Below are 10,786 nucleotides of genomic sequence, written 5' to 3'. Positions count from 1 at the left end.
CAATTAAAATTTACAATTGCTATCACTGCGTAGTTTGTTTTGAATTCTTACATATATTCTGTATATTGTGCAATGTAGAACAACAACGTGACACTTACCACAGTAGACAGTAGGGGGTAAAGGTTTGGCACACGTGAAGTCAGACTGAAACATGCTGGAGATGGATGACCTCATTGAGCTCCAATGGGACATGAAGTGTTGCTGAATGGCGGATTTGACGGCTGATCACCGCGTTTTATTGACTCTTAGCTGAACAGGAAGCCCCGACGCGACACAGTACAGTAATAGGTAAGCCTCTTTTTACACTTGCTTTTTACTTTTAGCGACGAATAATCCATATTTGGGATAGTTGGTTGTTCAGAATTAGCTTGAGCGTATTAATAATTATATCGGCCTAATTATTTCGTGGGGAAGCAGAGCCGAATTAATTGAAATCAAAGATACCCTGCAGCAGAATACGTCTGCCAGAGTACAGTAAGTGTGATTAAACTGGAGGAATCAAAACTTGATGTGAGTGATTTGGCCGCATGGAGATCCTGTTCGCAGGAAATCGAAACTAAACTAACGAGTTAGTCTCGCATTGCCAGAACAACCAAAGTTAAACAGGCGACAGTGTGATCTACGTTGTTAGAGCTCCTCTCCTTATTAAACATTCATGGCCAATAGGCACATTTACGACAATCGACATTCTTCGATGAAACCTTGGTCCAGCTTGTGTACAGTTTCGTCTGTGGTTATACTTGCATGCGTAGACTGGGTTGCTTGTGCTGTGCTGAGTCATGCTGGGGACGCGTTGGTAACTTCCTTCGTGTTTTTTACACCTGCAAGAAAGATGCAGTAAGTTATGTTCTCAGTATTTTTTGTTGGAATTTGTTATTTATAGCAGTTTATATTCAGTTACACTTGTACACTTGGTGAATATACAATATAATTAACAGAACAGAACTGAACAGTTGACACAATATATATGAATGCAAGATAATACAATTTAATATATTTGGTGTTTATTCATAACTTTCTTAGTGAAAGGGGACTCATTACTAAGGTCCTGGCTATGACTTCGATGTTTATAGTTATTTATTTATTTATTTATTTGACCTTAAATCATTTTCAAATGGTAAATACTTTATTTAAAAATTACAAAGTAAGAAATTATTGACAGCTTTTCAAATGTTAAACATAATAAGCAATAAATAAATAAAAACATGATAAAATAGCAAGTAGTTTCCTTCCATTAAATGTAACACTTACTGATTGACTTGCAGCTTATAAATTCTCATAATTCTAAAGTGCAAAAATAAAAAGCATTTCAAAGTATCAACTGTTCAGCAGGATTCTAAAAAGCACTTTCTTATCTAATCTCAACTTCCTTCCTTTTTGAACCTTGAATCAACTTTCTACGTATCAACTCAATATGTAGAAAGTTCAAACTTAAACAAAGTCAGCCAAGTTTATCTTATAAACTATACTTTTTTCTGAGGTCTTACTCTGAGTTATCTGTTTGTTGTTTTCTAGGGCCCGTCACGATGTCTGTGAGTGAGACTGACGCAAAGTTTTCAAAACTGGATCATCCAGAAGCTTTAGCTTTAGAGCTCACGTGCCCCATCTGCTTGCAGCTCTTCTCTGAGCCGGTTTCTCTTCCGTGTGGTCACATCTATTGCTTTGCCTGCCTTCACACCATGGGAGAAGGCCTTGACAAACACAGCTGCCCTGAGTGCCAGGCAGAGTACCAGGGCACCAAAGCCCTTGTGAAAAGCCTCAAAATGTGCAGCATCATAGAGACCTACAAAGCCACTGCTGGTAAAGTCAATTCCACTGGCAACCTTCCTGATGTGGGCCACGTAACAATCAAGAGTGCTGATAGCTCCGTTACAGAAGAGTCAAACACAAAACACCACCAGGGCACAGCAACAGCTGGACCGAGCCGAGAGGAGAGCTCGGTGCGTACGGGAAAGCAAGGTGTTCAAACTGGGTCTGGATCCACAGAGCAGTCCTTTTCTTTGGCTCAAGAACAAGGCAGCGGCAAAGTCAAGATGGAAATGGATGAACCTAAATTTAGAATGGCATCTCAAGTCACAGAGTTGAGCCTCAAGTTGGAGATGGCAGAGAGTGTGCTGAGTAAGGAGAAGGAACGGGAGTTGGAGGTGACCACTGCTAACGGTCAGCTGAGAGAGAAAGCACGCAGACTTTTAGGGCAGATAGCCGAGTTGTCGCAGAGCTACACCGCGCAGGTGATGCAGCTTATTGAGGAAGAGCTCAGTCCAGGCGAGGCCAGCGTGGGCGGTCGAGTCGGTCAAGCATCTGAGTTGACAAAGCAGCTGAGACAAGCCATGCTCAGAGCGGAGTCCCTTCTGACTGAGGACGACGAGGCTGCATTCAGTGACGAGCTTCGGACTCTACAACCACACATTGTGGAGTTAATGGCCAGGCCCGTAGGAGAAGAGGACCACCACGTTGAATCAAAAGTCAACTCTGCGCGCGCCTGTCCCAAGCTGGAGGAAATGAACGCTGCGTTCAGGGAAAGATCTGGAGAGATTCAGCGCTCCCTTCGAAACACCCTCAACCCTTCAGAGGTGACTTTTGACCCAGAAACGGCCCACCCCAACCTCGTCCTCTCAGGGGACTTGAAGACGGTGACGTTCAGCACTGCCAAACAGCCCTACTCATCCTCTCCTCAGAGGTTCACCAACTTCCTCCAGGTCCTCAGCACCCAGAGCTTCCACGAAGGCGATCATTGCTGGGAGGTGGAGCTCGATGGTTCTCCGTGGATCTTTGGTGTGTGCTACAGCGAGAAGCTAGCACGCAGCGGGTTGCCCTCCGCTCTGGAAAGCAGCCGATACTCCTGGTGTCTGATGTGGTTCAACAACTTGCTGACAGCCTTCGAGCGGGGTCATGATGTGCCGCTGAAGAGGACCACCGTGTCACGCAGGCTGGAGATCAGACTGAGTTTCAAGACCCACAGGCTGAGCTTCTACAACGTGAGCCCCAGCAGCGGAACGACTCATGTATACACATTTAAGGCTAACCTGACTGAACCAGTGCACCTGGCCTACAGGATGATGTCAGGGAACCCTAAAGGCCGTGTCACTGTTTATTCATAATCATACCTGTATTTCTATCAACTATATATCCTTAGCAAATGTGATGCCGAAAGAGAAAAGTAATAATATTTTTGAGACTTTGTATGATAATTTAAAGTCTTTCGTTGTGTCTAGAAGACCCTGATCACCCACTTATTTCTGCCTATTATTGTGGATGCTTTGTATGGTAATATATGACTACTTCTAAAAACATAAAGGTCCAGGGATAATAAACATAAATGTGACTGAATTACTTGTTGCCTGAAACATATTTTTCAAAATGATGTGCCAGATATTGTGTTGTATGTTTTTCTATTTCCATCGGATAAACTCTTTACACACTGGGCCTTTTTCGCAGCAGACTAAAGCATAGGTTTGCCGAAATCAAAGAAGCTAAATGGAATTCAGCCATCATTCATTTCATTATTTGCACTTCTGCTTTTCCTGTCAAAATGTCCTCCGTGAACAAGCCCTATTCTATTCCAAGCTTAATAATGTAATTCATCATATTCAAATTATTACATCCTAAGCAGATGGCAATCTCTAGTCATGTGTATTTTACTTGCCTTAACTTGAAAAATAGAAGAAGAAAAAAAAAAGAGCAATAAACTACGTCACAATGTAATCTCGCGAGACTTCCCCTGCTTGTTTGGTGAGAGTGTCAGCTGACCTCACTGGGGAGATTTTTGTTAAGGAAACTATCCTCAGTACAGCTATGTCCCGTATCGGTGATCAGTTTATTGATCGATTACAGCGTGTATGACGGCGTGTAACGCATATGTACTGAAGTCATATTATTTCTAAAAACATTTTACAGCACTTGTACCACTGAATCGGTAAGATATATATTTTGTTTTTAACCAGTTTAAGCTGTCGTTACGTTGGGTCGGCGTCATCGCACTTGCACTAGTATCACGTTTGTTTTGATTCTAACGTTAGCTTTTATAAACAGTGGTAGCTTTTCACATACGTACTGTCATCTTTACTGTATTTGTCTGTAACGGAAGCTCAGAGAGTATTGTTTTAATTCTCAAATAACCCATCCTCCGACAGCAGTTAGCGTTAGCAAGGTTAGCGTTAGCCAACGTCTGAAAACCCCTTCGCTAACTGAAAGTATTCTGATAAACCATATGACATGATAGGTAGATAGGTGAGGCTATGTTATGATTGGCTTTAACTATCTTAACTTAACCCGTTACCACCTCAAACTAACTCCAGCGAGAGCGGTCTGGAGTTGAGACCTCTTGTCATTTTATGTTGTTTACTAAAGCCAAGTTTGGTAACGTCACTGTTTCATGCAAATTCTCCTATTGTTGACGCAGGATTAGTTTTTTTCTGTCGTTTCGAACTTTAAATGTAACACCACACATGGCCGACATAGCAGTCAATCTAGTTAGCTAGCTAGCTACATAATGTGTTTCTTAAAGTGTAGAAAGCTGTGACAGTTGTACAACAATCCTAACCATCTGTAACGCTGGCGGAAGTAACATAGTGTTTTACTCTACTCTTGCTCATATTTAACTATTATATGACCTAAGAGGATTCAACATCCTTGTATGTAGCCAGAGGACCTTCCCGTAACAAAGCCCTTTTTATTTATTCCCCCTCCTTTAGGGTCCGACACCATGCTAGCCACAGTGACTGCTGTGGTTAGGTTTGCTGAATACAATGGCAGTATTTCACCTACACCATTGGAGAACACGTCAACATTCACAACTTTGCAACCTGATGCTGGGGCCAACATATCAAAGCCTCACAAATGTCTACAAGTTTTATTCGAGGACGTTGGAGACTCCAGGTAAAGTTGAACACTTTTAAAGTCTGGCATTGCAAGAAATACAAAATGGACTACCTGTAGTTGAAACAACATTTTTCCAAAAGCTCTGTATCCATCCCCCTCACGTTCATCTCTCCGTCTCAGGGTGCGCTTCTGGGACATCTTACTGCTCGTGCCGAATGTGGCCTTCTTCGTGTTCCTGATGTGGAAGCTGCCCTCAGCCCGGGCAAAGATTAGACTCACCTCCAGCCCCATCTTCGTCACCTTTTACTTGCTGGTATGACACAATCTACAGATTCACCAATAGTCATCATAGTCGTTATTTTGAGCTTTGCATTGTGCCACACTGTGAACTCTATTAATAAGAGTATTTCAGCCCATTATTTAAGATGGCTGCAGTGTTGAATCAATCCCCCAAAAAGTCTGACGGGACAGTGCACCTGTTTTGTTTGACAGCAAAGACAAACAACCCTGTGAAAAGACTTGCTGATGAGTTTCTTTCTTGCCTTCTCTGTGGAAGGTGCTTACTTTTCCTCTTAATTCTACTCCAGGACATGTTTTTATTGGCCTGAGAAGACAGATTCTTTTATATAATCTGACCAATATTTTGTTTGAACTGTATTTGTTAGGTGTTTGTTGTAGCGGCGGTTGGAATCACCCGGGCTGTCGTGTCCATGACTGTCAGTGCGTCCAGTGCTGCTACCATCATAGACAAAGTAAGGAAGCAAATTAAACATAAATACAAAATGTTACAATGTGGACATAAAGTAAACGGTACATGGGTAAGGCTTGTTGTTTTCAGTCTTTATTCTTCAGATTTACTCTTCACTTTATTTTACTGGGAACATATAAACTTTCTAAAGGGTCCAGTTTTTTTTTTGGTGGGGGGGAGGTTCTTGGGATTTTTTTTTTTTATTCACTGGTAGTAAATGACAGATCCCAGCTTTGTAGCATAAATACTTTACCCCCATACTGAAGTAGCTATCACCATCTCCTCTTTTATTGAATACCCAGAGGGGCTAATATGAGCTTCAGCAGGACTTTGTTTGGCTTTCATGTCCAAAAGGAAAGGCATGGCTGACATTCCTCACATACCAGACCGATCGCTACGGAGTTCAGAGGGATGAACCCGCTGTTCCCGTAGCACACCGTCATGGCTGCGCTGTTGAATAAAGACATACCCACGATGATATATTGTGACCTGACGTATGTTTCAGGTTGACATGTGTTGCTCTGTCACAGTGGATGCTCATTATGTCCGTTGTCTCTTCAGGTGCTGTGGGAAATCACACGCTTCTTCCTGCTGGGGATTGAGCTCAGCGTTGTCATCCTGGGACTGGCTTTCGGTTCGTTCGCGCTGCTGGTTTCAGTTCTCATTTACTGTATATTTGAACCAGTGTGGTGTTGCTGTCTCTTTTCACATGATGGATCTATTTCAAATGTTTGGTTAATAACGCCCCTTTTCAGCCCTGGATATAACTGAGTGCCTGTGTAGTTTTTGTTTCTGTTAAGCCTGTTTCTTTATTCATTTATCAGGTCACCTGGAGAGCAATTCTAGTATAAAGCGAGTGCTGGCTATCACTGCTGTGCTGGCTCTGGGCTACTCCATCACACAGGTAATGACGGATGATGGAAAGAGGCAGGACCTTTTTGAAAGTTGTCATTCTGAATTCAATGAAAATAACTTATATATATATATTGTTCTAGGGTACACTAGAGATCCTGTATCCAGACAGTCACCTGTCTGCTGAGGACTTCAACATCTATGGTCACGGAGGACGCCACTTCTGGTTGGCCAGCTCCTGCTTCTTCTTCCTGGTCAGTAACCTGTAACATTCTAAAATAAAACTCATAACTGATGTCTAACAATAGATTGATGATATAACCCTTTTTTATAGGTGTACTCTTTGATTGTGATCTTGCCTAAAACTCCAGTGAGGGAGAGGATATCTCTTCCATGTAAGTTACGCATTTTATTGCAGCAGATATTGAAAGAAGAAGAAATTTGATTTGAGGTTAAAAGACTTGCATTATGTATCATGTAACCCATGTAAATATACGAGGATGTTCTGCACTTTTAGTAATGATCTTTTTTACCACTGCATTATGACATCTAATTGAAAGAATGTGTCCTCTGTTGCCCATTGATCTTTGTTTTACTCCCTCTGTTCCAGCTAAGAGGAGTTTCTATGTGTATGCTGCCATCCTGTCTTTACTGAACCTGGTGCAGGGCCTGGGCAGTGCTCTGCTATGTGCTGGAATCATAGAGGGACTCTGGTCAGTACGATCCTCTTTAGTATTCTGCCAATAAATCCACATGTGGGAGTATTTTAGGAAGAAAAAGATTAGTTGAAACGATGGCTAAAAGTGTCGGACGTGCTTTTTAGAAAAATGTCTATCGTGGGTGGAGCTGGGTGATTGTTTTTAAACATTTGAAAAGCTGTCAAGGGGGGGGGGGTGTTATGAGAACATAACAGATGTTTTGCTTTTGGATTGAACTTTCCTTTTGGCAGGAACCTTTTGGTTGAGCTTTCTGTATCTACTGAAGCTTATCGTGTCCTTATGTCTTTTAACTTTTAATGAGATTGTTCACACAGTGTGAAACCTGTCTCTATTTTGTGTCTTTCTGAAACAGCTGCGTGGATGTCACCACCTTCCTGTACTTCTCCGCCTTTGCGCCGCTCATTTATGTCACATTCCTCAAGGGCTTCTTTGGGTTTGTACAAGGAATCGTGTCACATAACACACTACTTCATATTTGACAGTTGCCCTTGTTTCACTACTTTCTTCCTTTTCCACAGGTCAGAGCCCAAGATCTTGTTCTCTTACAAGTCGCAGGTGGATGAGCCGGACGAAAGTGACGTCCACCTTCCCCCGACCGTCGCCACGACTCTTGGTCGCAAGGAGCTGACCGACCAGGGCCTGTTCTACTCCTCCACCCAGATCGACGGTTCTGGTCCCAGCAGCTCTCGTATAGTCGGAGCGTACCTAGATGACGTTGCCTCCGGACCCTATGGGTCCAGCAGCATTAACAGCATTGAAGCGGACCGCTGGAGACCTATCAATGCGTGAAGGACTGAAGAGGAGAACCGAGGAACAGAGGTGGTCATACAGCTGGACTTAGGTGTTTGTGTAATGCAGGCTGGCCAAAAACAAATGCAGAACAAAGTAGTCGGGACACCAAGAACGGGTAATCTTGGTCTTGCTTTAACGCCGGGATAAGTTAACGAGTGGACACTTAAAGGAGATAGCTTTTTCTAGCTTATGATCTGGAGGACTGTGATTTACTGCTTTTGTAACACTGTTGCCAGAGTGCACTGCTGCTGTTGCGCCACACTAGGAGTCCTGTCTCTGATTGTGGCACCGTGTGGATTCTGATCAACGTGCTCTTGAATGTGTGGAGCTTACTGACTCAGCACATTTTCTGTCATTCCAGACTTCGAGCGTCGACTGCTCAATCCCCAATAATTTAATTTTAACCTCATTTTAAGTACCCAAGTCTTTAAAGTCGAACATTCTTTTGTTGGCAACTCAACATCTGTACATTCCAACAAGTAGCTTTGAGTGACGGCATCTAAACTCACTTTGTCTGCTGCCTTCTATTAGATTTGTGACTCAACTGGCTACAGCTAGTTCATTTTGATTGGTGTACCGTCTTATGAAATAGGAACAAAAGTGTTAAGTGTGATGTGTGTCACTGCAATATGATAAGATCATTAATACCTAAATACAGGCACAGCATTGACGCTTATCACAAACCATCTGTAACACTCTCTACCAGGAATCATCTGTCATGTCTCTCCTTTAATTTATTCTGGACTTCTGCTTTAATTTCTGATACCAGATTAATAATTCCTGCTACTGAAAGCACATTTGTTAGCTTCAGTCATTTAGAAGGACTTATTACATGTGTGATTTTTTTTTTGTATTCCAAATTAGACATGCCCTCATTCCATATCGGCATATCTGGTTCATCTCTGCTTGCTGATACAAAGCTTTTAGTTTTATGCCAATATCTATTGTTCCTGCGGTTGTATTTTCCTGACTGTTATTAGAAGTGCTCAAATTAGACCATAAACAATATCGCTAAATTGTATGGTATCAAATGATGGTATTGATGCAGTGTAATCATATAGATCTTAACTACATATTAAGAGAGGCTCAGGCCACTGGTATGTCCGATACGAGTCATTATAAGACGGCGTCAAGAGAAAACTACTGGACTGTGGCAGAACAAATTATCCACATATTGCAAATATGCTTCTTTGTTCTGCTCATTAAATCAGTTATTTCACATCTTTTGGTATTACTACAATATCATACTTTAGTCTTTATAAACCACCACACATCACCTTTACTTATTCCTACCAAGGAAGTTTGATGTATGTGTGTTTCCCCCTGAAAATGCTATATGTTTGGTATGAATGGATTACTGTATTTAAGCTAGCAGTATTCATAGATAGTGGGGACCTGGATGCAGAAAACACAGAGCATTTATTTTTTCATCATTTTAAAAGCAACAACGCCGTAAAGAAGTGGTGTATAACCAAGAAATTACAGTATTTGCCTTGACTCTTAGAAATATTATATATTCCAATTTGAGTGCCGGTGATTACTGCTGTGTAACTTGGGAGTTAGAATTGTGTTTAGGAAATCAGTTCGCTGATTCGTGACATGGGTTGGAAAGGTGCAATTATTACGGAAGTCCTCTCTCTTGGTTGATTTTTGGTGTTTAAATCATTTTGCAAATGATCTGTAAATTTTGCCTTCTTAAGTGCATTGATTGTATAATATTCAGCCCATATTAATGCAATGTATTGAGCATTCTGTGACCTACAGAATAAACCATGGACTCTTTCATTTGTTCGTTTGTTGGGATTGAACAAGACACCACTCACTGGCTGCTTTTTGGTAATTCAATACTTTAATTTTCAGGACTCTCTCACTCCGACTGTGTGTGCTTTTGTTCTGTTTCCTTGGTAGACTGTGGTTTCATTATGTTGTGCTTGTCTTTAAACGTCTCACATAAATCAGACTTCTTCAACTACACTTCCCATCGACCCTTTTAATTCATGCGACTATGAGTCATGAGTCCGAATTATTTTATCCGACCAATGAGACAAGAGAATACTGTAGCGCCAGTTTGACCTTTATTGGTTTATTTCAACCACCCTGTCGCTGTGGCGGCGATTCCAGCCGCTTTCTCTCACTTATGTCTCTGTCCCATCACCCGGCAAGGTTTTTATTATTTTTTGCAAACCAGGTGCCAACGAACCGCTGGTGAAAATGGGAGGTAACGGCAGCACGTCGAGGAAAGTGTCATTCGGACTCGACGAGAACGAGAAGGTCACAGTAATTGAAGGAGTGAAGGTAGATGTAATGTAACGTTTTCCTCTAATTGTTAAAATTCAGAGCCAAAGTTTGAGTTGGTTTTGATATCGGGTATGTCGGGTAATGACGGTTAGCTAGTAACGTAAGAGTGACGGTTAGCTAGTAACATAATGGTCTGAGGTTCACTGACAGGTCCCATGTCCTCAAATGAACCGGGTCATACCCTCTTCTCTCCGTTATGCTCAGATAGCGTTACCGTTACTCACTGCCTTGGTTAGCATGCTAAGTTACCTTATAACAGCCTGAGTTACGGCGTGTTTAGCTGGTAGTAAAATATCATTAAAGTAGACATTTACGCTGCTATGACGCAGTGCAACTTTAACTTGCTGACATATCTTCATGAGCATACAGTTAACGTAAGTGTCAGCTAACGCTAGATTAGCTACGTCAACAACGTTCACTAGAGTAGTGTAGGTTTACAGTTACGTTATTTAACTGTAACCTTAACGTTACATGTAGAGATTTAGGGAGCTAAAGGTTGCAAAAACTAAACCTTAGACAGTTTTAGTTTTATAAAAAGCTTAGTTTGCAATTGTAT

General features: G+C 41.8%; 2 protein-coding genes and 1 pseudogene across 4 annotated transcripts; all 3 read left to right on the top strand.

The window, feature by feature from the left end:
• The first annotated feature begins 170 nt into the window (after positions 1–170).
• Positions 171–3,330, top strand: trim107 (tripartite motif containing 107). Of its 3 annotated transcripts, none has more exons than XM_068720492.1 (2): positions 171–276; positions 1,516–3,330. In XM_068720492.1, exon 2 carries the CDS (start codon positions 1,527–1,529, stop codon positions 3,099–3,101), a length of 1,575 nt encoding a protein of 524 aa, XP_068576593.1. In that variant the 5' UTR covers positions 171–276; positions 1,516–1,526; the 3' UTR covers positions 3,102–3,330. The 3 variants fall into 3 exon arrangements, with proteins under 3 accessions (XP_068576593.1, XP_068576591.1, XP_068576590.1); XM_068720490.1 differs by having other exon boundaries at positions 186–288; XM_068720489.1 differs by having other exon boundaries at positions 189–837.
• An 84-nt stretch (positions 3,331–3,414) lies between these two features.
• tpra1 (transmembrane protein, adipocyte asscociated 1) lies at positions 3,415–9,714 on the top strand. The gene is made up of 11 exons (XM_068720493.1): positions 3,415–3,916; positions 4,695–4,878; positions 5,002–5,134; positions 5,487–5,573; positions 6,131–6,203; positions 6,394–6,473; positions 6,565–6,675; positions 6,756–6,816; positions 7,032–7,134; positions 7,493–7,573; positions 7,659–9,714. The coding sequence occupies exons 2-11, from the start codon at positions 4,706–4,708 to the stop codon at positions 7,927–7,929; spliced, it is 1,173 nt and encodes a 390-aa protein (XP_068576594.1). The 5' UTR covers positions 3,415–3,916; positions 4,695–4,705; the 3' UTR covers positions 7,930–9,714.
• A 270-nt stretch (positions 9,715–9,984) lies between these two features.
• LOC137879619 (MICOS complex subunit mic25a-like) overlaps positions 9,985–10,786 on the top strand; it is a 52,800-nt pseudogene continuing 51,998 nt past the window's right edge.

This window comes from Cebidichthys violaceus, unplaced genomic scaffold (genome assembly GCF_023349555.1).
Source record: "Cebidichthys violaceus isolate CVI_PGR_0920_01 unplaced genomic scaffold, fCebVio1.0.p SCAF_25, whole genome shotgun sequence".
Lineage (NCBI taxonomy): Eukaryota > Metazoa > Chordata > Actinopteri > Perciformes > Stichaeidae > Cebidichthys > Cebidichthys violaceus.
The sequence above is the reverse complement of the archived record's forward strand: the minus strand, read 5'-3'. Positions and strand labels throughout refer to the sequence as shown.

Bases quoted from the DNA above. Each gene is read 5' to 3' on its own strand.
- trim107 (XM_068720492.1), top strand. From the start codon at position 1,527: ATGTCTGTGAGTGAGACTGACGCAAAGTTTTCAAAACTGGATCATCCA.
- tpra1 (XM_068720493.1), top strand. From the start codon at position 4,706: ATGCTAGCCACAGTGACTGCTGTGGTTAGGTTTGCTGAATACAATGGC. The intron at 6,204-6,393 runs GTTCGTTCGCGC...TTCATTTATCAG, and splicing joins CATCCTGGGACTGGCTTTCG to GTCACCTGGAGAGCAATTCT. The intron at 7,135-7,492 runs GTCAGTACGATC...TTTCTGAAACAG, and splicing joins GGAATCATAGAGGGACTCTG to CTGCGTGGATGTCACCACCT.